Below are 26,692 nucleotides of genomic sequence, written 5' to 3' on the forward strand. Positions count from 1 at the left end.
ATGACTTCAAGCCCCATATCAGGGTCTCTGCTGTCAGCACAGAGCCTACTTCATATTCTCTGTCTCCCTCTCTGCCCCACCCGTGAACACTTGCCCACGTCTCTCTCTCTCTCAAAAATAAGTAAATGTTAAAATATAAATAAAAAATTAAAGTTAAGCCCTTATTGGAAACTAATACCATATTACATGCAGGCTTTTGTAGTTTGGAAGTACTGAAGAGACTAAAAGTTACAAATTTAATTCCTGTGTGCACTACTTTTCCTTACATAAAGGCACATTTGGTTCCAGTTTTATTTCCAGCCTAATGGCACAAGAATTGGGCCGTGTAAATAGTGGCTATTTAATGATGGTCTGTTGGAAAAAATACATAGCATATTCTTTTGACTTAAAACAGTTTATCTAGTCACTAGCTAGTGTACAGCTATGTGAAAGAGACTGGGAGAATTAATTTTGTTCAGTGTATAGCTGATAAAAGCATTTAGTAATGATTAAATGATGGTTTGCGAGTTACGTCATTTAGCATTTATTTTCGCCTGAATTCTGTGTTGTCTCTGAGTATATATGCATTCAGTTTCTCTAGGCTTGTCATCATCACTTGTTATGTGAATTATTTTACCATAAATTGGAAATTTCTATATAACTTTTTTTTTCATGACTGTTGAGATGCAGCTATTTAAGAAGGGTTGTTTCTAGGCACACCTGGTTTTTTAGTATGTTTAAGAACAAAAGAGTTTACATAATACAAAAATATTGCTGATTTGATTTTATTTCCCTCTTTTTTTTCTTTCCTGCATTACAGTTTCAGATTGGAGAACTGGCAAATACCCTGACAAGTAAATTTGAATTCCTAGGCATTAATAGACAGTCCATCTCCAACTTTCATGTGCTGCTCTTACAGACTGAGGTAATTTAGCCATTTTTGTATAGTTGGTCTTTGAGTAAAATGCTGTATGTGTGAGGCATTTGTTTGTTTTAATCTTAAATTTTTTTTAACATTTATTTATTTTTTGAGAGAGACAGAGCATGAGTGGGGAAGGGAGAGAGGGAGATATAGAATCAGGAGCAGGCTCCAGCCTCTGAGCTGTCAGCACAGAGCCCGACCTGGGGATATGTAGGGGATGAATCACTGGATTCTACTCCTGGAATCATTGCACTGGAACTGTGAGATCATGACCCAAGCTGAAAGTCAGCTGACTAACCAACTGAAGCCACCCAGGTGCCACTAAATTAAAATTTTTAACATTGGTGCATATTTGAACCACCAACCCAGGAAATAAAACTATGTATTAGCTAAAGCAAAATATAACTTTAAATACTAAGATTTTGTGTGTGATGAACCACCTTCAATAGGCATGTATTCTATTTTTAAAAAGATTTTTATACAAAAATGCTGATTCAGAGGGGCACATACACCCCAATGTTTACAGCAGCACTATCAACAATAGCCAGATTGTGGAAAGGGCCCAAATGTTCATTGATAGATGAATGGATAAAGATGATGTGGTGTGTGTGTACATACACACATAAACCCACAGTGGAATATTACTCAGCCGTCAAAAACAATGAAATCTTGCCATTTGCAACGTGGTTGGAGCTAGAGTGTATTATGCTAAGTGAAATTAGAGAAAGGCAAATACAGGACTTAATATGTGGAATTTAAGATACAAAACAGATGAACATAAGGGAAGGGAAGCAAAAATAATATAAAAACAGGGAGGGGGACAAAACATAAAAGATCCTTAAATATAGAGAACAAACTGAGGGTTGTTGGAGGGGTTGTGGTTTGGGAGGATGGGCAAAATGGGCCAGGGGCATTAAGGAAGACACTTGTTGGGATGAGCACTGGGTAATATATGTAGGGGCTGAATCACTGGATTCTACTCCTGGAATCATTGCACTGGAATCTCCACTGCACTATAAGCTAACTAACTTGGATATAAATTAAATATATAAATGGATTAAATAACATGGATCCTAATAAAAGATTTATATCAAACAGAAAAGTTTTATGTCCTTTTGCAACCTGAGTAGTTTACAACGTGGTAGGATAGAATTCAGTAAGGAACTCCTCTAGGAAGCTGACCTCCCGAAGTATGGAGCCTTTGCTTTTGATTACTGAACCAAATGAACTATCTACCAGAAACTAAAATTGCTGAGGAATTAATAGAGTCCAAAGGGCAAAAATAAAACTGCTACACATTTTCACAGATACTGGAGTGCTGGCAGTATAAAAATGTACTGGGGTCCAATCTTGTTTTTCAGAACTCTGCAAACAAGATTTTTTATGAAATTAAGACAAGACCGTATTTCTTTGCGTTTTTGGCCTGTTCTCCTTTTGTGAGAGTATAGTAGTATGGTTGTGGACCAGAAAACCTGTCCTGTTTACTTTGGTCTCCTGATATAACATGTTTTTAACTTCTTTCTCTGTTTGTTGATTCTAGACTCGGATTGCAGACTGGAGGGAAGGGGCTCTTAATGGGAACTACCTTAAACGAAAACTTCAGGATGCAGCAGAACAACTAAAACAGTATGAAATAAACGCCACTCCTAAAGGCTGGTCCTGCCACTGGGACAGGTACGCACTCTTCTCCCCTTTTCACCTTTCACCTTTGACATCTCAGACATGATTTGTGATCACCACCACCTGACGACATGACAGCCTGTCTGGAGACTGAGAGCAGCTGCTGTTAGCGGTGCTGGGCAGGCAGAGCACCACAAGCACTTACAGTTTGGGCCAGCCACACGGAGAAACAAAAAGCAATGTTTAAAGTGTTCCATGTAACGGATTTTTTCCCAAGATGGACAAAGCTGGTTTTTACTCTCCAGAGTGTTGTTGCACGGAGTAGGGCGGGCTTGGGGGTTAAGCGCATGCGAGAGCTCTGTGCGCTTTACAGGACCTCTGGAAGCAACTACTCCTGATTAACCTCGGTGAAGTTAAGGAAAGCTTCGTGCCAGAAGATGTGAATGAAGAACAAGATTACTATCTTCTGCCAGCAGGTCAGATGAAAACATTTCTTTTTATATTTGGCTTTTCTTGATTTTTTTTTTCGTTATTTGAAATCTTTGCTCTTTTATTTTTCAGCTCCCAGATCCTCTCCCTCTCTTTAGCTTTCACTGTGTTTGATATCAAGAGTATGAAATGTGAATTCCACGGTCCAAGAGGGGAAGAGTCACCTTTCGCAAACTTCGTTGTTCTCTTCTTTGGAAGGGAAATTAGTGTTCTAGGAGATTGAGTCCCTTCGTTAATGAAACTTGAAACCCTGTTAAGCATTGGCAAAAAACAAAATGTGAGAGGCGTTTTCTAAGTCATCTGTTGGAGTAAGGGCTCAGGGCTGTATTCACAGAGCTGCGGGCAGTGCAAATAGCTTTGAATTATCCTTGGTTCTTCATCCTCAATGGTCAAAGCTCTTTGTTGCCTTTGTGAATAGCAGTCCATTAAGAAGAGGTTCGTCCCTGTGAGAGCAGACTGCTGTCCTGGGACAGGACCAAATGGAAGTGTCTTTATAGGAGAATGGGTCTTAAAACATGTGTTTTCTTTCTTGTAATTTAGGGATCATAGACGATATTTCTATGTAAACGAACAGTCGGGCGAGTCTCAGTGGGAGTTCCCAGATGGTGAGGAGGAGGAGGAAGAAAGCCAAGCACAAGAAAGTAGAGACGAGACTCTTCCTAAACAGACCTTGAAAGACAAAACTGGCACTGATTCAAATTCTACAGAGTCCTCTCAGAATTCCACAGGTGGGACAATTTACCCTATACTAATTGGAGAGAAATAATTTTGGAGGAAAAAATGACTTGCGTTAGTTGGTACCATAAAAAGAAAGTAATTCAAATCATAACATAAATTGCTAGCTAAAAAATAATGGCTCAACATAAAAATGTGACAGTTAATAATGAAGAAAACTAAGGCATTGACTGCTTAGAAATCAGCCATCTATTAATGTCAGACTTTGCTAAAAAATAAAATGATGAGTCAATACATTTTGATCTTTAAAAGATTGTCCCATCATAGGAGCTTCCATCTTCTTGCTAGATAGGATGCTCCCTGATTCAGGAATCGTTTAATAAAACCAAGTGGATCTTAACAACAAGAAGTTTGTCCTATAACCACTCTGTTACACCACAAAGCTGTGTATCCACTAACAGAAATGTTAAGGAACTATTAGCTGAGTTGTTAATATCTATGTGGAGTGATAATAGATTTGTTTTGTTTTTCTATAGAAAACTTAGTCTGTAGTTCTAGCAGTCTCATTCTCCCACTCCACTATTCTTACACCAAGTATGATTGTTATAAATCAAAATGTTTTGAAGAAACAGTATGAAACTAGGACCATTATTTCAGAGAAGCAAAATCATCATTGGAAATTGCCAATAATATTCTAGTATAAAACAGTCAGGATGGCTCAACCCAGTTAACGTTCTCCTAGAGGTCTTTAGTTTCGTTGTATACAGTAATTTATTTTTACTTATTTATTGAGCATGGGGGAGAGGGGCAGAGGAGAAGAGAGAATTAAGCAGACTCTGCCCTGAGCAGGGAGCTCAGTGTGGGGCTCGATCCTGTTACCCTGGGATCATGACCAAAATCAAGAGTTGGACACTCAACCAACTGAGCCACCCAGGCGCGCCTTATTTTGTTGTATTCGTGTTTTTAAAAGGCTTTCATGGCTCCTTAGTTGATCTGAGCTTCCTTAAAAAGGAGTGGCTTGATTTCCACATTGTGGAAGATGCATTTTTTCCCCCTCTAAATTCACCGTTCTTGGAATGACAGAAATAAGTGAATAGTGAAGCATAGCTAAGGCTATGATTAGCAACCTTTTTTGTTCTAAAAAACTGGTAGCTATTTGTTAAGATGATAGTACATGAAACAGGAGTCTGTGATTTGGCTTTTAAAGTAATAAATCTTTGAAGATAAAGACATGGAATTTGTTGGTAACATAGGGAGTGGATAGCTGAATTCTTTTGTCCTCTGCTTAGCAGAAGTGATGTTTTGTATTCTATTGCTCCCTGGTCCCAAATAAAAAGTTCTGATGTACCAAATGAAACTGATAGTGTTAGATGCTTTTAATTTCCTAAATAGCTTGATTATCAGATCACTAAACAAAAAGCCACATTTGTCTACAGTGATAATTTTGCACAAAGGGTGGTTTTATTCTAACTATTTCAGAAATATATTTTCTGAGTTCTAGGGTACTTAATATTTTAACAGATTTTGTTTTGATTACTTTCCTCATTCTTTTGGTAGTAATGATAGATATGTCTAATAAGTCGGGTTTATCATGTTTGGTTTCTAGTAGTTAGTGATCTAAAGTTAGTCCAGTGAAGGCTTGATGGTGATTCTGGATAGGAGATTCCACTCCTGACTGCTGCCTATTGTCCCTTTCTTGTATGTTACAAACCTGAGTATTTTAGAATTACCAACACTTAAGTGTTCTGTAAACACCTTAGAATTATTTTCTCCCTTTGTTGATGACACATACAGCTGGGTATATAAGGGAAGGCTTTGAGACATTCCTATCTGAGTAAGACAATTATGCTGTAGGAAAGAGTCACTGATAAACCTGTTTATATTCTTAAGCCTCTTTAATGAGAGCCTAAATTAAAACTTGATAATCTTGATCTAAATAAATCCCAAATCTTGTACTAAGGTTTTGGGGATTTAAGGGCAATACTGATCATTATTTTAAGCCTATAAAGAAAGTTTATTTAACATATATTCTTTGTCAGCCCAGTTGTGGTCAAAACCGTGTTTTAAATAAGAAAAATTACTATACTGTGGAGAGCAGAGAAGTTTGAGACTTCTGTTCATTTGTAATCTTTGTTCATTATTTGAATTTAACATCCTGTCTCTAAAGATGAGTGATATTTCAAGATATCTATTGTGTCTGTCATTAGGTTTTATCACTTAGGTTAAATGTAGCTGCTTTTCAAAAGCCTATGGAACTATTATTTGTACAAAAACTGGCCTCTTGGTTAAGAATGGAACTATTATTTGTACGATAACTTCTTGCTTTAAATTGCTAAACTAACCTTTTGGTTCAGAATACTAAGCAAAAAATTTTTCTTTAGAGAAAGATAGGAAAACAGTAAAGGAAGCTTACCTATAAATAGAAACAAAGATGCATAGAAAACAATAGGTACTTGAGCAAAATTTGTATCCCCCACACTATTCTGAGCCTGTAGTTTTCAAATCTCTTAGCATATGATAAATGCTGTTTATCTTTATGTTTTTAATTTAAAAAAATGTTTTTTATTTACATCAAGTTAGCATATAGTGCAATAATGATTTCAGGAGTAGAATCCAGTGATTCATCCCCTACATATTACACCCAGCACTCATCCCAATAAGTGTCTTTCTTAATGGCCCTTGCCCATTTAGCCTCCCCTCCCCCCCCAGGCCCACAACTCCTCCAGCAACCCTGTTTGTTCTCAATATTTAAGGGTCTCTTATGTTTTGTCCCCCTCCCTGCTTTTATATTATTTTTGCTTCCCTTTCCTTATGTTCATCTGTTTTGTATCTTTATTTTTAAACTGACTTTTTTTTTTTTAATGTTTTATTTATTTCTGAGAGAGACAACGTGAGCAGGGGAGGGTCAGAGAGAGGGGGAGACACAGAATCTGAAGTAGGCTCCAGGCTCTGAACTAGCTGTCAGCAGAGCCCCACGTGGGGCTTGAACCCACAAACAGTGAGATCATGACCTGAGCCAAAGTTGGATGCTTAACTGACTGAGCCACCCAGGTGCCTTGGTTTTGTATCTTAAATTCACATATGAGTGAAGTCATATGTTTGTCTTTTTCTGACTAATTTCACTTAGCATAGTACACTCTAGTTCCATACTAAAATTTTTTTGCAGTTCATTTCTATTTCAGAGGGGGAGGGGCAGAGAGAGGGAGACAATCCAAAGCCAGCCTCCAGGCTGACCTCCGTACAGAACCTGATGCAGGACTCGAGCTCAAGAACAGGGATATTATGACCTGCACCGAAGTTGGCTACTTAACTGACTAAGCCACCCAGGTGCCCCAAAAGCTGTGTTTACCTTTAATCTCTCCTTGGATTTCAGACTTATATGGTCTTTTAAAAGGCAAAATCTAACTGGGTTATATTTAGAAATAAAGAGAAGCATCATGTAGTAGGACATCTGTGGGTATTTAAACTAAGATGGACTGAAGTTCTTTGTGTTTAAGCTAAAGGAAATTATCAGTGTTAAGACACAGCTTTTATGTTTTGAGCAAACATAGTATGAGATTCAAACATTAAAAATGCTCCTTGTTTGCTGCTAAATTTAGCTCCTTATTTACACAGTTTTAATTAATTATTTATTCTGATTAACTTTGCTGGGGGTTGTAAACCTCGTTATTAATCTTGAAACATTTATTTCCTTGAGTTGCTTTGTGTAGTAGCACATTGCCATCACAAACATTTCTGTGTTGCATTATGCTTCTAGAGGAGAATATGTGAAATTTAACTTACTCATTTACCTACCAGTTGTTGTTGAAGGTTTAGTAGAAGGGAGTTTGATGAATTATTAATCCTCAGTACATATTACCTTAGTTCTGATGTAATTTTTATGTTTTATTATTATGTAATATAGTAAACTGCCTGGCCATGCCCAAACTTTATTCATCTAAAGCTTGTGTATAAATTCACATTAGATACGACCAAATAAAAAAGTTTAATAAGACATTTGAAGTTTATTAGCTGGAAAACTGCATTTCTGTTTTCTGGTGAATTTTTTTTTCTTTCAGTACTTCGTTACTAAGTAAGCAACATTTCAAAATAATTACAGTAACCTTGTGAATCATATTCTTAAAATCTTTTGTATAATATTTTTATTTGCTCCATAAAAAATAAAGCTATCCTAAAAGCCAAATGGTTCATGATGGCTTAAGTTTTACCTTATTGAGAATCAGTGTGGTATCTTTTGAGCCAAGTAAGGTAAAGGGTTTTATCCTTGTCCTAGAGCCTTTTGTTTATGGTATATGGTTATACCACCACTTTTGACTGTGAAATTTAACAGATGATTGCATTTGGATCTCTATTCCATAGGAAGTCAGATTTTGGATTATTAAAATTTTTTTTTCTTGATGTTTATTTTTGAGACAGAGCATGAGTGGGGGAGGGTCAGAGACAGGGAGACACGGAATCCTTAGTAGGCTCAAGGTTCAAGACATGGGGTTTGAACCCCATGAACCGCAAACCGTGACATCATGACCAGAGCCGAAGTGGGACGCTTAACTGACTGAGCCACCCAGGTGCCCCGAAGTGAGATTTATTTAACTGTGATTTCTATATCTCTTAGACCCCTGGTATTTCACCAGGACTTCTTGGTAAAATATCACGAGACAAGGAGTCATACCTGGCCACTGACAGCTGTATGATCTTGGGCAAGTCATTTCCCTCCTGGGTTTCATTACCTTTGAAATTAGAGTTGAACTAGATGATTTCTCATATCTCTTCTACTCCTAAATTCTATGATTTTTAGGGAGAAAATTCCCTTCAGCATTCCTGGGATATATATCTAATAGTCCCATATATTGTGAAACTTCCCTATTGACGATAAAGAGGGATGGGGAAGGCTACAAGTAAGTATATCCTCCTATTTTCTCTAACCTTTAAAGCTTTTCCCAGGAGAGAAAGGACAGTAATTAACCGGCTTTTGCAAACTTTGAGGAAAGCTGATCCTGCAGCTTTTCAGCTATAATTTCTTAACTCAGACTTCAGCAGCAACTTAAGATCCTGTGCATCTTCAAATACCTCTTTTGTGTTTGCCTTTGTTATCCTTTACCTTGAAGATTTGTTCTTCTAAATTTCCCATTTCTCATGACAGAAATTAAAAAAAAAATTACCCTCCTTGATTTGTGTTGCTGTGATTTAGAAAAAGTAATTCATACAAAGGTACAGAGGAATGATAAGAGTTGACAAGAGCACTTTACAAATGGATTTTTAAAATTTAATGACCCAAGTTAATAAAAGCAGGTGTTTTGAATGGGTACTTCTCTGGGTCATCCACGATCATTTATCTACTCACTAAAAAATAGAGTCAGAATTGCAAATGTACATTATTCACTCCCCTCTTCTTTTTTGAAATAAAAAAGACCCAGAGTGTTGCCTTCTAGTTGTATATGTTGAAACTGAATGTTTGAAATAAGAAACTTTAGGTTCAGATTACCAAATTTCTCATTGAATTGATGTGCTGTCGTTAATTTATTCATCCATAAATTTGGGCCCAAAGAACAATACTAGTATATAACAGCTGGGGCAGGTGCTGGCTCAGGGCTCATAAATTTGTCTTTCCATGGATGTCATTTCCATGGATGAATTGCTTAATATTTCAGTACTATAATTGTAGAGAATTGATGCCTATGGGTCTGATTTTCTCATTAGTCAGTTGAACATTGCTGTGAATGTAAGCCATGGAGGTTGTGTCCTGCCCTTTTCCTGATTCCTGTTTGTTTTCATAGGTTCTCTTTGTAAAGAGTCCTTTTCTGGCCAAGTTTCTTCTTCATCACTCATGCCACTTACTCCATTCTGGACTCTTCTTCAGTCAAATGTGCCTGTGCTTCAACCTCCATTACCTTTGGAAATGCCACCACCCCCACCTCCACCTCCAGAATCCCCTCCTCCCCCTCCCCCTCCCCCTCCTCCTGTAGAGGACGGTGAGATCCAGGAGGTAGAGATGGAGGATGAGGGAAGTGAAGAGCCTCCTGCCCCAGGAACAGAGGAGGATACTCCATTGAAACCTTCGACACAAACCACAGTTGTAACTAGCCAGGTGAGAAATGCTCTTTGGCTTTCTGAAGAGTTTCTGGGGACTGAGGCATGACTGACCCCATGTTTTATTTTAGAAGAGGATGTTTAATTAGGGCTTTTAGCCACTGACTAGATTTTCTTCTGTTTCAGAGTTCAGTTGATTCTGCTGTGTCTAGTTCTCCTTCCACTAAAGCTATAAAAAGAAAAGCCACAGAAATTAGTAATGCAGTAGTTCAGAGATCAGCTACCATTGGTAGTTCTCCAGTCCTCTACAGCCAGTCAGCTATAGCTACAGGTAAGCATTGCGATTAAAATATGTTTTCCTGAATGTATTCTGTCTTTGTTTTCAGAATTAGGTGTCATAAAAGGCTTTGAGATACCATATGAAGGCTTTTTATTTCAAAAATTCCTATGTTTTTCTTTCAGTCACAAAAACTGCTATTAACAGTTTGACATGAATCCTCCCAGAATGTTTTCTGTGCACTTATGCACTTACATGACGTTAGTAATTTTGATAATTTAAGTATCTTAATGCTGGGGTGCCTGGCTGACTCAGTCAACAGAACATGGAGCTCTTTTTCTTCTTCTTCTTTTTTTTTTTTTTTTTATTTTTTTTTTTTTTTTNAGAGCCAGATGCAGGTCTCGAACCCATGAACCGTGGGATCATGATCTGAGCCAAAGTTGGACACTTAACCGACTGAGCCACCCAGGCACCCTAAACATGGAACTCTTGATCTCAGGGTCATGAGTTCAAGCACCACATTGGGCTTAGAGCTATTTTTTGTTTGTTTGTTTTTAAGGAAAAACAAAAGTACCTTAATACTAAAGTATTCAGAAATATTTTGCTGACAGAAAATGTGGCTATGTTTTTTGAGGAGAATATGTATTGTCATCATTTTATAGGGTATCTAACCCCAAACCCCCTTTCCATCTTTTGTTTTTGCTTTGTCAGAGTGTCCTTTTTAATAGTTTTATGTTTTTTATGTTAGGTCATCAGGCAGCAGGGATTGGACACCAGTCAGCAGGAATTGGACACCAGGCATTATCTGTTAGCCATCCAGTAACAGGAATGGGTCATCAAGCCAGAGGAATGACCCTACAGTCAAATTACCTAGGACTGGCAACAGCTCCTTCAATTATGAGCTATGCCGAATGTTCTGTTCCAATGGCAGTGACTGCTCCCACATTACAGCCAGTTCAGGCCCGAGGTGCTGTGCCTACCACTGCCATTATTGAACCACCACCTCCTCCTCCACCTCCACCACCACCACCACCACCACCAGCTCCCAAAATGCCACCACCTGAGAAGACAAAAAAAGGAAAGAAAGATAAGGTACAGTAAATCTCTCCCAGGTTTTTATTTAAAAATTTTTATTACTGAAGTGATATTCATGTAAAAACCAACATTAAAAAAAAAGATTTTAATGCTTTATTTCTGAGAGAGAGAGAGAGAGAGAGAGAGAGACAGCGTGAGCAGGGGAGGGTCAGAGAGAGAGGGAGACACAGAATCTGAAACAGGCTCCAGGCTCTGAGCTGTAAGCGCAGAGCCCGACACAGGGCTTGAACCCATGAATCGTGAGATCTGACCTGAGCCAAAGTCGGATGCTTAACCAACTGAGCCACCCAGGTGCCCTGGGTACATATTTTTCAATATTGTCTATTCAGGTCCCTTTGTAATTTGATCTGGATTTATTCATCTTTATACTTAAGCAGTGGAGTTTTGATAAGGATCACTTTTAATCTCTGGATTGTTTGGGTCACATTGCCACTTTAACAATATTGCATTTTTCAGTCTGTGAACACAGGATTCTTTTCATTTATTTAGGTCTTCGAGGTTTTCTTTAGCAGTTTTTGTAATTTTCAGTGTAGAAGTCTTTCGCTTCCTTTCCTACACTTACTGTTAGGTATTATTCTTTATTCTGTTGGATACTATCATAAGTAATCATTTATTTAGGTTTACAGTTTTGTCATATACCATCTTTTTTCATCTAACAGTTTTTGACTTGTTTCGTTTATATTAATGTTAACCCTTGTTTTCTCTTCGTTATTATTTGTATGGAATCTGTTTCTGTTCTTTTACTTTAAGTCTGTGTATATCTTTAGATAGAAAATTAATGTCTTGCAGACCTCACCACTTCAGTTCTGGGTTTTTTGTTTTTTTTTTATGTCTTTTTAAAAACTGTGTATCTAATTGAGGGAGATTCCACACTCACAGATGGGGCACAGAGGGAGAGAGAATCTCAAGCAAGTTCCACACTGTCAGCCCAGAGCCAGACACAGGGCTGAATCCCTTGAACTGTGAGATCATGACTTGAGCCAAAATCAGTGGTCAGATGTTTAATTGACTGAACCACTCAGGTACCCCATTCCATTCTGTTTTTTTAAATCCATTCTGGAAGAATACATCTCTTAATTGGAGAGTTTTTTACATCAGTAAATTACCAATTATCAGTAGTTCCTGAGAGGGAAGGACTTACTGTTACCATTTATAATTATTTTTTATGCTTTTGTTTTTAAATTCTGTAGAAGAATAGAGAGTTACAAACCAAAATTACAATCCTACTGATTTTTATATTTGTTCATGTATATACCATCATCAGAGAACTTTGTATTCTTGTATGACAAGTTACTATCTTAACATAGTTTCATTTCAAAAAGTTTTTTAAATGTTTATTCATTTTTGAGAGAGAGGGTGAGTGGGGGAAGGGCAGAGAGAGGGAGACACAGAATCTGAAGCAGGCTACGGGCTCTGAGCTGTCAGCCTAGAGCCCCATGCGGGGCTCGAACCCACAAACTATGAGATGGTGACCTGAGCTGAAGTCAGATGCTTAACCAGTTGAGCCATCCAGGCTCCCCTAGCTTCAACTTGAAGGACTCCCTTGAGTATTCCTTATAGGATAGGTCAAGCAATAATGAACTCCTGAAGCTTTTGTTTGTTTAGGAGTATCTTAATTTCTTCCTCTTTAAAAACATTTTTTTTTAATGTTTATTTATTTTTGAGAGACAGAGCATGCGGAGGGGTGGGCAGAGAGAGAGAGGGAGACACAGAATCCGAAGCAGGCTCCAGGCTCGGAGCTGTCAGCACAGAGTCCGATGCAGGGCTCGAACCCACGTACCGTGAGATCGTGACCTGAGCCGAAGCCAGACTCTTAACCAACTGAGCCACCCAGGCACCCCAGTTTCTTCTTCGTTTTTGAAGTAAAGTGTTGCCTGGAATAGAATTCTCGACTGACTTTTTTTCTTTGATCATTTTAAATATATCATACTACTGCCTTTTGGTCTGCACCATTTCTTACAGAAATCCTGATAATCTTACTAAGGATCCTTTGTATATAACAAGCTGTTTTTCTTTTGCTGCTTTCAAGATTCTCTTTGGCTTTTGACAAGTTATGTGTCACAGGGTGATCTTTTGGGGCTTATTCTACTTGGAGTTTGTTACGCCTCTTGGATATGTATATCCATGTCTTCATTAAATTGGGGACGTTTTTGGCTATTTATTTAATTTTAAATTTAGTTTGGAGATAGAGCACACACATAAGCAGGGGAGGGGGGCAGAGGGAGAAAGAGAGAGAATCGTAAGCAGGCTCCACACTCAATGCAGAGCCCAACTTGGGGCTCCGTCCCATATGACCCTGGAATCATCTGAGCCAAAATCAAGAGTCTAGCTCTCAACCTGCTGAGTGAACCACCTGGATACCCCTTGGCTATTCTTTTATTCTTTTAAGTTAATTTATTTTGAGATTGGAGGAGGGGGAGAAAGAAGATCCCAAGCAGACTCCACACTGTCACTTAAGAGCCTAATGCAGGGCTCTGTCTCAACAAACCATGAGATCATGACCTGAGCTGAAATCCAGAGTCAGACCTTTAACTGATGGAACCACCCAGGTGCTGCAACTTAAAATATTTTACTTCCTACAATAAGTTCTGCCCCTTTCTTTCCATTCTCCTAGGATTTTTATAATGCATATATTAGTCCACTTAATGGTGTATAATAAATTACTTAGATTCTGTTTACTTTGCCTCATTCTTTTTCTTTTTAATCTCTGAAAATGTACAATTGTATTTATTTTCTTCAAATTCTTAAATTCTAATTAGTTAACATATACTGTGCAGTATTGATTTCAGGAGTAGAATTCAGTGTGGTTCATGTTCTTTTTCCTTTTGCTCTGCAGACTCCATAATTTCAAATGACCTTCCATCAGTTTTAATGATCCTTTCTTCTGCCTATCGGAGGTGGCTGTTAAGCTAATGAATTTTTCAGTTCACATTTTTCAGCTTCAGAATTTCTATTTGGTTTGCATTTTTATTATATCTACCTCTTTGTTGATAATCTCGTTTCATTCATGTATAATTTTCCTGGTTTCCTTAAAAGTTCTTTGCTTGTATTTTTCTTTAGCTCTTTGAGCACATTTAAGACAACTGTTTTAAGGGCTTTGTCTAGTAAGTGTGAAGGATGTATTTATGGTTGGTTTCTAGAGATTTATTTTTGTTCCTTTGAATGGGACATGTTTGCCAGTTTCTATGTGTGCTTTGTGATTTTTTTCTTTGTTGAAAATTAGGCATTTGAGAAACAGCTGTCTCTCCCAGTCTTTGCACATGCATTCTCTTTGTGGAAAGCTCTTCATTAATAAGCCAAGCATGAAGGCTTAGATCTCTTTGGGCTTTTTCTGGGCATTTGTATCCCCTGTATAGATTTTTAATTTTATTTTTATTTATTTATTTATTTGAGAGCGTACAAGCAGGAGAGAGGTAGAGGGGGGGAGAGAGAATCTTAAGCAGGTTCCAACTCAGCATGGAGCCCAACACTAGGCTCAGTCCCTGTATAGATTTTTAATTTTATTTTTATTTATTTATTTATTTATTTGAGAGCGTACAAGCAGGAGAGAGGTAGAGGGGGGGAGAGAGAATCTTAAGCAGGTCCCAAATTCAGCATGGAGCCCAACACTAGGCTTAGTTCCACGACCCTGGGATCATGAGCTGAGCCAAAAACAAGAGTCAGACACTCAATGGACTGAGCCATCCAAGAGGCCCCTCATCTGTATACATTTAATTTTATTAATATTTTTTTTATGTTTATGTATTTTGAGAGAGAGAATGAACTTGTGTGCAGCAAGCAGGGGAGGGGCAGAGAGGGAGAGAGAATTCCAACCAGGCTCTGTGCTGTTAGCGCAGAGCTGGACATGGGGCTCGAACCTACGAATCATGAGATCATGACTGGAGTCGAAACCAAGAGCCACCAAGATGCTCAACCAACTGAGCCACTCAGACGCCCCTAATTTTCATTTTCCTAAGTCTTACACCGTTTTTTTCTTAGGAGCTTTCCATGTTGTTTAGTATCCCTCTGTCCATAATCTCTTGCTTCCTTCCAGTATTGTAGCCACAATACTGCAGTTTCTCTCTGGTTTTCACAGTACTGCAGTACCTGTCACTGCCCTTTCATGGCTTCCAACCTGAAATCCAAAATATACGCCATTGCTGTTTGAGGTCTGAGTTAGGCAGTGTGCAGAAACCAGTTCCGCACGCAGCCACAGACAGACTAGAACGTTTTACTCTTTTCCTTCCCTCCTGAGGGAGGGAACTGAGAATTGGGCCATTTCACCCCAACCATATGGGAGAGGGTGGGGCAAGGGCAAGCAAATATGCCATAAAATTTCCTACTGTTTTGAGTGTGACTGTTTTTTTGTTTTGTTTTGTTTTGTTTTGTTTTGTTTGAAGGTTTTGTTTTTATGTCTCCTGTACACCAAGCTCTGGCAACTGTGCTAGGCAGGTGTCTCCAGCATGGCTGCTTCTTGATTTGAGTGTTCTCTTGGTTGCTGCATATCTTCAGCTTGTTTCCAGAGTTCCCATAAAGTGATTTTAGTCTGTCTGTATTTGTTTCTTTTGTATTTTTGTTTAATTTTTTTTAATGTTTTATTTATTTCTGAGCGAGAGAGAGAGAGATAAAGAATCTGAAACAGGCTCCAGGCTCTGAGCTGGCTGTCAGCACAGAGCCCGACGCAGGACTCAAACTCACGAACCGTGAGATCATAACCTGAGCCGAAGTTGGACGCTCAACCAATTGAGCCACCCAGGCACCCCCAGTCTGTTTGTATTTGTTTACATAATGTTTCTATGGGGAAACAGGGCCTGGATCTTCATGGTCTCCATTTTACTGATGTCACGTCACACTCAGTGGCCACTTGTGAATGCCCTGATTACCCAGAGTTGCTCATCAGCTTTTCCTCTGTATTGGCATTTTATCATCTGCCTCAACTAGAATCTTTTCTCCAGGGATCAACAGGGCAAATTCATTTGCTTTACCATGGTTAAAGGAACCTTTTTAGAAAAAAAAATTTTATGTTTGTTATTTATTTCTGAGAGAGAGAGAGACAGCATGAACAGAGGAGGGTCAAAGAGAGAGGGAGATACAGAATTGGAAGCAGGCACCAGGCTCTGAGCTAGCTGTCAGCCCAGAGCCCGACACGGGGCTCGAACCCACAACCTGTGAGATCATGACCTGAGCCGAAGTCGGATGCTTAACCAACTGAGCCACCACCTAGGTGCCCCAAAAGGAACCTTGTTGAATGAGTTATGTGTTCACACAAAATAGACAATATGTTTCCACTTTAAACCACTTGTTCAAGTTAGTATGAAGGTTTAAGAAATTATCTGGAAATGAACTACGGATTATAGAAATCAATAATAATAATAATTAGAACAGTGTCTTAAATATAGTGTCAAGGTCTATACTATAGCACATATGGTTCTCCTGAGCCAGCATACTGTTGACTACCTCCATGTCTTTACTTTGTCTACCAGTCCCATTCCTTTTGTTCTTTACACAATTAAATGTTAGAACAACCAGTGCTTGGGGATCATTTATGAAGCTTTCCTTGACACTCTTCCTTTAATCCTTCAAAGATTTTATGCAGTAAGCAATTTCTTAGTCATGCTTTTACGAACTTGTAAATGATACTTAAGAAAACTCAGAGTTTTAACTTGTTAATATGTCATTTTTACATACTTGATATTAGAACAAATCTATCTGTTATAAGCCATTTTAAAAGAATAAAAAATAATGTACTTAATGCCTCAGATGTTTAAGACTGTTTGAAACAGATGTTCTCCATCTTTTTGCTGAAGAATTTTTGTGTGCAACTTACTAGAAAATAAGCTAGGGGTGCACAATATTCATTAAAGTGGCAAGAAGAGAAGAGAAGCTAGAAGACAAGTCCTAGTTGTTGCATCTTTATTCATCTGACTGCATGTTCCCCTGTAAAAATGTGCTGGAACAGACAGTGCCAGGGGTACATGGGTGGCTCAGTTTGTTAAGCGTCCGAGTTTGGCTCCAATCATGAACTCATAGTTCTTGTGTTTGAGCCCTGTCTCGGGCTCTGTGCTGATAGTGCGGAGTCTGCTTGGGATTCTCTACCTCTCTCCCTGTCCCTCTCTTAACTTGTACTTTCTCTCAAAATATATGAACTTTAAAAAGAAAAAAAAACAGCCAGTATAATTCTTTATCCGTGGTTTTGGATGTGATTGGCAATAAATAGTTTCTAAAACATAATTTAATTTCCCATGACAGGAATCAAATGTGATAAAAAAAATTTTTTTTCCCATAAAACCCTGTAGAAGTCAAAAGGAAGCAATAGTGACTACCTAGAGCTTTTGTTTTTAGTGATGTTTGCTAGTGTTCATTGAGAGGACATAACCTCATCAAGCCCTCTGTGCACATGTGACTATTATTAATTCATGTTACTTTTTACTCAGTTGTTTACATGCTAACCCCGGATGGGATATTGTGGAGCTTACTGGCAGGGTGTATATGCAGTGAGTGTGGCTGAACCACAGGTGAAGTGACAGCCTGGAGTGTGGGGAGGTGCGTGTGGTTAAAGATATAATAAGCACAACGGATGGGGCACTCATTTCCCCAGATAGTTAAGAACTGTCAATCACAGTCACAGTGTGGTATTGAGCAGAGAGCAAAATAATAGAGTAAAGACTGGAAATATAAAACTTATTTCTTCGGATGTTAGGGAATTAATCAAGAACTGTCTCTCAAGTGTGGCAGGAAACACAGGTTGTGCCCCCATACCTGGTCCAAGATGAGCACAGCACCAGTTAGTCACACCTATCACTCAGTCGCTTGTTGTCGTGTTTCTCGTGTAACCTGGCCAGGTCTGCAAGCACGCAGCTCTGCTGCCCTTCCAATTAATGTCTAATACAGCAGCCCTCGAATTTCACGTAACCACGGATTTAACAAATTTGATTTTTGGTTTTTGGTTTTCTTTTTAAACACCAGGTTTTTTTGTTTTTATTTTTAATGTTTACTTATTTTTGAGAGAGCACAAGCATGAGTGGGGAAAGGGCAGAGAGAGATGGAGAACCCAAAACAGGCTCGATATTCCAAGCTGTCAGCACAGAGCCTGATGTGGGGCCTCTAACTCATGAAGTTTGAGATCATAATCTGAGCCAAAGCTGGATGCTTAACTGACTGAGCCACCCAAGTACCCCTCAACAAGTATATTTTTAAGACATATTATTTGTCAGGCATTCTCCTCAGAGGCTGGGGGTGCAGAAGTGAATCAAACAAATCTCTGTTTTTGTGGAGATTCCCTTCTGGAGGGCTGGAGAAGGGGGAATGGGCTTAGGGAGACAAATAAGCAAATACATAGGTCTCCTCTTAGAACTAATCTTATCCATTAAAATTTTGATATATCTCCTTTTTAAATATTTGTTGTCATTGAGTTTGCTGCTCTTTCCAGAAAAGCTGGTCATTTGTTTCTCAGCTCTGTTTTACACTTGATGTTAACACTGCATCTAATTAAAATTTGTAAGAGGAAACACTGTAATTCTGAGATAAGGGCAACAGTTTTGAATTCCATAGAATAATGAGCTTAAAGGAAATTTTTCTGACCTAATTTCATAAAAACACATTTATTAGGGTCCCCCCAGTTTTTAGATTTTTAAGAATGCATTACAGTTGGTAGAAATTTTGGGCAAGAACTTAAAATAGTATTTTTTGTGTTTCTGTCCTTTTGGGTTTTTTTTTGTTTTTGGTCCTTTTGATTTTAAAGTCCACATATTCCTTAGATCTAAGAAGAATCTTGATCTTGTGTGGATCTCATTTCCATATTTTATGTATTTTCTTCCTTCTGACCTTTACCCTTTGTTCTAGGCAAAGAAGAGTAAAACCAAAATGCCATCTTTGGTAAAGAAGTGGCAGAGTATCCAGCGTGAGCTAGATGAAGAGGAGAACTCTAGTTCCAGTGAAGAGGACCGGGAATCAACTGCACAGAAGCGAATTGAAGAGTGGAAACAGCAGCAGCTGGTCAGGTAAATGAAAGCCCACAGATGAGTGGGTTTTGTTGTGGTATTTTTTAAATCACAGTCCTTAATTTTTTATATATTTTATAAATTTATCTAAAAGTTTATCATTCATAATGATGTTTATTTTCCTGTAAAAATTATGATCTACCCTTTTTCAAAATACCAAGAGTTTTAAATTTTTTTATGTTTGTTTATTTTTTTGAGAAGGAGACAGTAAGAGCAAGGGAGGAGCAGAGAGGGAGTGAGACACTGTCAGCACAGAGCCCGACCTGGGGATCGAACCCACACATTGTGAGATCATGACCTGAGCCAAAGTTGGACACTTAACCGACTGAATCACCCAGGTGCCCCAGAGATATCAGAGTTTTAATACCTTATCCTACTGATTGTTCCTCTTAAGCAAAAAGATTGTCTTTAATATGCCTGTCTTAGCATACCAGGAAAAATATATGTCCCGTTTACCATTTAGATCCAATAGACCCTTTTATAAATTAAAAAAAATATATTTTTTTACAGGGGCACCTGGTAGCCCAATCAGTTAGGCATCCTGATTTCTTGATTTCAGCTCAGGTCATGATTTCATTGTTCATGGAATAGATCCCCACGTTGGGCTCTCTGCTGACAGCACAGGGCCTACTTGGGATTCTCTCTTTCCTTCTCTGCTCCTCCCCCCACGCACATGTGCTTCTCTCTCAAAATAAATAAACATTAAAAAAATTATTTTACAAGTAATTTACAAAAGTTAAAGAGAGGAGAGAGGGTCCCTGACCAGCTAGTCAGTAGAGAATACAACTCTTAATCTTGAGGTTTTGTTCAAACCCCACTTGAGTGCATAGCTTACTTAAAAGATTTAAAAATGGAAGAAAACTTTGTTAGAGATTTTTCAAAGAATTTAAACATCTGTAACTCAGAATTTTTTTATTTTCTTGGTTTTAAAGGTGTCCAGACTAAAATGAGTAACATTCTTTGAAGGCAATTAATTATTAAATTGTTACAGCATAATCTGGAAAATACTCATCTCATAAGTAGTGCTGCCATATTTCAGGTTCATCTTTCATAGGTTCTAGCCTATCGTTGCTTTTGGTTCTTATATTCATAACATTCATAAATGCAGTACTTACGAAAACACTTGGAAAAGGATAGCCATCTTTTGTTTCCTAATTTGAAAACATTTTTATTTTTAGACACATAAATACCAATTGAAATGGTCACCGTAATTGTTCCTAAAATATCTACTCCTCTAGTCATTATATACCTGTTTTCAGCGTTTGCCTACTTATAACCCTCTGAAATTAATTTTAGCATACAACATCATAAAACTTAAAAGATTCTTGTCGTGTCGTTTTAGGGAAATGACATAGCCCTGGGTTTTGTTACAGAATAATTGGGTATTATATTTCTTTTTTGTTATTAGAAATACACTGTTCGCTCATCAATCTGAAATTGAGAAAATTCATCTAGGATGTGGTCCTTTTCACACCCATAGTCTGAAATTTTACTTACCCAATAAGTATTACCATCATAACTAGAATGTACAGTGCCACTGTCTGTAAAATGCTTTTATCTTCTGGTTTGTCTAACACTTGCAAAGCAGAGGCACCTGGCTGGCTCAGTCGGTAGAGCATGCAACTCTTGGTCTTGGGGCTGTGAATTCAAGCTCCGCTTGGGGCTTAGAGTTTACTTACCAAATAGTAATAGTATTTGGTGGAGAGGGGGCACTATGAAGGTGTTGCCTCTGGACTATTTACTTCCTTGAAAAGTTGCATGCTTTTTGGGGGCAACACAATAAGAAAACCGGAGGGGCTCTTATTGACAATTTGCATTTTTGCTTCATCCTTGTAGGTGATTCCATTATTTGGTTTTCTTATTATTTTAGTCTTTTTTTTTTTTTTTGGTATTGCTGGGAATTGAGTAATGATTATTTCCTAAAATGATGAAGTAACAAACTATTTCAAGATGATAGGTGGAGAATCACAAAAGATACTGTATTTAGGTTATTTTAGATTTATAAACATTTACAAGATGGATCCAATGCACCTATTCTGGTAATTATAAGATAGGATCTGAGTTTTAGTCTATTTTGAAAATGATTGAATAAGTTAAGAGATATCAATCCTTACAAATAGAACTGTTCAAAAGAGAATTTCAAAAACATTATATCCAAAGGTCTCTGATGGTAAGTTGAAGGTAAAAATAGATCTTTCCTAAAGAATTGTAATTCTTTGTGGCCAAGAAAAACTTTCATAAGAGTTGTATTTCTTGAGTGTGGCTTTAATGGTTACTGGAGATAGATAAAACTAAGCATGCACTCACAAATTCATAAAACTGTAGAGAGAGTATGTCTTTGGTTGACCCATCAGAATTAAGAAATTTGATGAAGATGGTGCTGGTACTTAGCTGAGAAACTTTTCTTTAAAACTTCATTTTTGAGAGAAAGAGAAAGAGAATGAGTGGGGGAGGGTCAGAGGAAGAGGAGGAACAAGTCTCTGGAGACCAAGCCAAACTGTCAGCACGGAAGCTCAGTCTCGGAAGCTCAATCTCGGTTCATGAGATCATGACCTGAGCTGTAATCCAGAGTCGGATGCTTAACTGAGCCACTCAGGCACCCATGAGAACATTTTGAAGCATTTTAATAACATAGCTGTTGATGGGTCAGATTTTCAGTGTTAGTGGCTTTTGGGAAATGAAGTTTCATATTTTTTTCTTTCCAGTGAAGTTAATCTGTACGTTGTTTTCACAGTGGCATGGCAGAGAGAAATGCTAATTTTGAAGCGCTTCCTGAGGATTGGCGAGCAAGACTGAAGAGAAGGAAAATGGCTCCAAACACATAGTTTGGGGCACGGGGGAAGGGGGTGCTTTTTTATAGATCTCTTTTTTTTTTCTGGTGCATTCAGTTCAGAGTCTTAACCAGTTTTACTGTTGTCAATAAACTAAACGTTATGAGGGAGAGCGTATAAATTTCCTGGGCAAAAGCATAGACATACAAAGTTCTCACATTTGTGAAATGCAATTTTTCTGTTTTGCTGAAGGGTGAGGTGAGGTTGACTGAGTGCTTTGACATGGCTGCCTTTATTTTCACACTGGCAAACTCAGCAGATTAGGTACATTAACTTGTGATCGGGAACATGTGATTCAATATGATACCTCAGTGGAGGGCTCACTGACAAAAAAAAATGAAGGATTTTCCTGTTTAATAGAGGCTCATTTAGTTCCTAGTGTGGCTCTCTCTCATTCTACTCCAGAACAAGTGCAATTAAGAAGGCAGCTCTGTATTCTCTTTTGCTTGACTGGGATTATGGGAATCTCTGACCTCTTCTTCTGCCACCCCTAACATGCTGAGGTATATTGAGGTGTTTACTTTGTGCTGACAGATGGCCACACTCTTTAGAGAGTTCTTTCTCACAAATTCTAGAACTGATAGCTCAGTCATTTCACACACTAGTGGCATATTTAAATCTCAATACAGGCAGCAGCAGGTGTTCGTATCTTTTATTTTGAGGATTCCCCCCTCACATATGTGGCAGTAAATGTAACAAGAGACACTGTATGTATTGTGTCTCCATTGTCTTACCTTGTTCTAGAATTCACCTCCCTTTATGTGAATGTACTCTCCATAAAATTCCAGTATTTAAAATGCAGTTTACTGTTCTGTACCTTCTATCGTATCACAATCAGGTAAAAGTCACTTTAAACTGAAGAAAAGGCAAATTGTGTTTTAAAGCTGTTTGTATTTCTCCAGTTTCTGACCTTGTAAATTTGTATATATGCACTAATAAAGCTTTTTTTATACTTCTGATTGGTCATCCTTTTTAACTTCCATTGGATCCTATTATTTCATGATTGTGCAATCAAGACTTTTAAGTCCAGTTTTTTTTTTTTTTTTGTATCAAATACAGCATAACGCATGCGTAAACACTGAAGAGAACAGCTCTCAGGAAAAAGAGCAGCAGGATCTTGAGTCAGTGTGGGTAGGAGAGCTATGGGGACAGGGTGAGAATGAGAAAATAGGCTTCTAGCACCAGAAGGTGCTGTGACTTAAATTTTCGAGCTTGAACTCTATAATAATTAGCTAACATTTGACCTAAAATCTTGGAAATGATATAATGTGGTTAACATTAAGATTGCTTTATTCCCTCTGACTATAAAAGTAATCCCTACTTTGGTAATAGTTGTATAAAATGAACCAAAGACGACGATTAATAGTTTGAATTTTGTTCCAACACATTTGTATGCAGATCATTGAGTTTTACCTACTGGGTGTCCCGTGTATCAGTGTATTAGATTTTATTTACAATTAATGCAAGTGTTGGGAGTAACATTTTGTATATATATTTTATCTTGTAACTTATATAGAACAAATTTCTAGAAATGCTACCAACTAGCAATTAAAGCTTTGATTGCCTTGCAGTTTTCCAGATGTTTAGGAATTGTTGCAGAGCACCAGAACGTTTTCTCTCTTTTAAAAAATGTTTATTTTAGAGAGAGCACATGAGCAGGGGAGGGACAGAGAGGGAGTCACAGAATGTAAGCAGGCTCCAGGCTCAGAGCTGTCAGCACAGAACCTGATGTGAGGCTCGAACCCACGAACCGTGAGATCATGACCTGAGCCGAAGTCAGACGCCGCCAGAATGGAGCACTTTCTAAAATCAAAACTTGATGGTTAACGTGTGGTTTCCGTTTTTCTTCTAGTTTTTCAATTCTAGCTATGGGCTGGTGAGACTAAGGTCAAAGGAAAGGGGAAAACCGCTCCATTTGAGCAAACTTAACCAGTTACCAAAAGCTAAGGAAAGGTAAAGGAAGTTTGGGATATTTTCGAGGACCACTAATAAGTTTTGTATTCACCAATCTATTTGGTTCATTGCATGAAAGGAGCAATGAGTTTGAAAGGCTGGAGGCCGGCCGCAGTCGACCTTTCCCAGGTTCCCCGTGCCCTGGAGGCGGGACCTCGCTCCCCGGAAGCGCCCGGTCATCCTGCGCTCCCTCTTCCGCCCAGTGGTTGCTAGGCTACCGGGGCGCTAGCCGCAGAAAGCCTTGGCAGGCGAGCACCGCTATCGTGTTCTTTGCGGGCTGCGCGGTTGGGCCGCTGTCCCTGCAGTGAGGTGGCCTCCCGCCTGGCTTAGGTTCCTTTGCTGCCGAAGGCGCCGCACACACCCCTGCTGTCCAGGACGGGCCGGGGAGCGGAGGCGATCGCACCCTTCCCCCTGCCCTTCTAGGAAATCTCCATGCCCTCTCCCAGATTCTTCGGGAAACTGCCCCTCATCACCTTCCCCGGCACCTGGAAGCCCTGAATCCTCGAGTTCCGCTTTGGGAGGCCTGCACTACAGGCCCTTGACCTGTACCTTGATCTACCCCGAGGCGACTCCGTCGGATCCTCTCCACCCCCATTCCCAATTCTTCCTGTTGCGTCCTGGTGGTGAGCATCTCCCTCCTAGGAGAGAGAAGCATGGGACCAGCAAGGGTCCCGGCGCCTCGGGAGGCGGAGGCTGCAAGACAAGCCGCCCCCCCTAATTCCTCAGGTGTGCCTCCGAGCCTCAGAGAGGGAACCAGTAGCCAGGTGCTTGTATGTCTGAGAGGCTGGGTTGGCAGGGAAGAGGGAGCGACGCGGCAGGGTTTCCTGAAGTTCGCGTGAGAGCCGCGCAGGTGGAGGAGGGTGCGGAGAATATCGGCAGGTTTTTCTTCAGTTGTCCTGTTCTGGTTTTCTAGCTTCTGTGTAATCAGCTGCCCTTTTGGAAATTGGGCAGGGGTTGTGGCTGGATGCCGGTGTCACTGACTTGTCCTCACCATACCATGCAGAAGTAACATGTTCCCAGCATTGGAAACAGAGGTAAAGCAGGAGGTCGGTACACTCCCCTCTCCAGGAACGCCACAGAAATCCAATACTACTAGATCAGAAGGTATATTCTGGTGGCACCTTTTTCTGGCAGGAGATCTTGATCCCCAAGATAGAAACATTTGCACGAAGCATGTCTTTCACTTGGTTTGTTTACGGAAGCCCTCATGTATACAGTCCTTTTGCAACAAACAACTCTTGTGTTCCTTTTGTTTTTGTTTTTTTTAAATTTTTTAAAATGTTTTATTTATGGGGCGCCTGGGTGGCTTAGTCGGTTAAGCGTCCGACTTTCGCTTAGGTNTAAATAAAATGTTTTATTTATTTCCTGAGAGAGAGAGAGAGACAGCGTGAGCAGGGGAGGGTCAGAGAGAGAGGGAGACACAGAATCTGAAACAGGCTCCAGGATCTGAGCTAGCTGTCAGCACAGAGCCCGATGCGGGGCTCAAACCCACCAGCCGTGTGATCATGACCTGAGCCGAACATGACCTGAGCCGAACGCTTAACCAGCTGAGCCACCCAGGCACCCCTTGTGTGCCTTTTGTTAAGAGTTCAGTATTACTTGAAAGGACTTTCCTGATTGAGATGGCTTTTCCTTTCACAGACTCTTCCTGATCCCTATGAAGACTTTATGTACCATCATCTTCAATACTATGGCTACTTTAAAGGTAATATCTCATTCTTACCTAACATCACCTTTCCTTCCTTCATAGACTAAATGGTGTGATTAACTGGGAGAGTTACACTTGGATAAACTGATGATGTAGTGTGTTGGCACCATGAGGGAAAGATGAAGGAAGTGAAAAGCACTTCCTTCATCTTCTCCATTGCTCCATGTCACCTCTTTTGGGTGTGTATACAAGGGTCTGTCGGGGCACCTGGGGGGCTCAGTCAGTTAAGCGTCCGACTTGGGCTCAGGTCATGATCTCACGGTTTGTGGGTTCGAGCCCTGCGTCAGGCTCTGTGCTGACAGCTAGCCCAGAGCCTGGAGCCTGTCTTCGGATTCTGTGTCTCCCTCTCTCTCTGACCCTCCTCTGCTCATGCTGTCTCTCTCTCTTTCTCTCTCAGAAAAATAAAAAGGGTCTGTCTATCCTTGGGCCAGTACCACCACCCTTTCTTAATTATACCATATGGTATTTAAATAGCCTTGATAATCTGGAAAGACATGTCCTCCATCTTGTTCTTCAGTCTCTTGGCTATTCTTGCCTTTTCCGTTGTGTTGAATCTATAGATCAAATTTCAGAAGAAATGAGAATTTTCTAATACTGGTTCTGCAGTCTATGAATGTACTCCATTTCTTCATCTACATAGGTCTTGTTTAATGTCTCCCAATAAAGATTTATTTATTTTTTATTTTTTTAATGTTTTTTATTTATTTTTGAGAGAGAGAGATAGACCAGCATGAGCAGGGGAGGGTCAGAGAGAAAGGGAGACACAGAATCCGAAGACAGGCTCCAGGCTCTGAGCTGGCTGTCAGCACAGAGCCCGACGCGGGGCTCGAACCCACAAACTGTGAGATCATGACCTGAGCCGAAGCCGGACGCCCAGCCGACTGAGCCACCCAGGTGCCCCTCCTAATAAAGATTTATAATTTCATCACGGAACTTCATATTGATAGGCTACCATAAATGGTATCTTTAAAAATTTTGACTCTCCCTAAGTTTCAATATTGATTTTATTTCTATCAACCTTGTTAAACTTTCTTATTAACCGTTTCATTCTTTTTCAAATTTTTTAACATTTATTTATTTTTGAGAGACAGAAAGAAACAGATCATAGGCAGTGGAGGGGCAGAGAGAGAGGGAGAC

At 39.3% G+C, this 26,692-nt stretch overlaps 2 protein-coding genes across 5 annotated transcripts in view; both read left to right on the plus strand.

Annotated features, from left to right (window-relative positions):
• The window catches only part of FNBP4 (formin binding protein 4), a 38,963-nt gene extending 16,110 nt beyond the window's left edge, over positions 1–22,853 (plus strand). For 2 of the 4 annotated variants that reach the window (XM_077767277.1, XM_077767278.1), the window contains exons 10-17: positions 800–904; positions 2,442–2,575; positions 3,551–3,738; positions 9,460–9,770; positions 9,899–10,043; positions 10,738–11,081; positions 18,906–19,063; positions 21,798–22,853. In XM_077767277.1, the coding sequence (XP_077623403.1) occupies positions 800–904; positions 2,442–2,575; positions 3,551–3,738; positions 9,460–9,770; positions 9,899–10,043; positions 10,738–11,081; positions 18,906–19,063; positions 21,798–21,888 (1,476 nt within the window). In that variant the 3' untranslated portion in view covers positions 21,889–22,853. Of the gene's footprint in view, positions 1–799; positions 905–2,441; positions 2,576–2,894; positions 3,739–9,459; positions 9,771–9,898; positions 10,044–10,737; positions 11,082–18,905; positions 19,064–21,797 lie in introns of those variants that run through there. The other 2 variants (XM_077767279.1, XM_077767280.1) reach the window with 1 other exon arrangement.
• A 183-nt stretch (positions 22,854–23,036) lies between these two features.
• AGBL2 (AGBL carboxypeptidase 2) overlaps positions 23,037–26,692 on the plus strand; it is a 45,369-nt gene continuing 41,713 nt past the window's right edge. The window contains exons 1-3 of the mRNA XM_077767472.1: positions 23,037–23,047; positions 23,927–24,151; positions 25,470–25,552. Coding sequence (XP_077623598.1) covers positions 23,037–23,047; positions 23,927–24,151; positions 25,470–25,552 — 319 coding nt within the window. The remainder of the gene's footprint in view (positions 23,048–23,926; positions 24,152–25,469; positions 25,553–26,692) is intronic.

Source organism: Crocuta crocuta, unplaced genomic scaffold (genome assembly GCF_008692635.1).
Source record: "Crocuta crocuta isolate KB4526 unplaced genomic scaffold, BGI_CrCroc_1.0 scaffold330, whole genome shotgun sequence".
Lineage (NCBI taxonomy): Eukaryota > Metazoa > Chordata > Mammalia > Carnivora > Hyaenidae > Crocuta > Crocuta crocuta.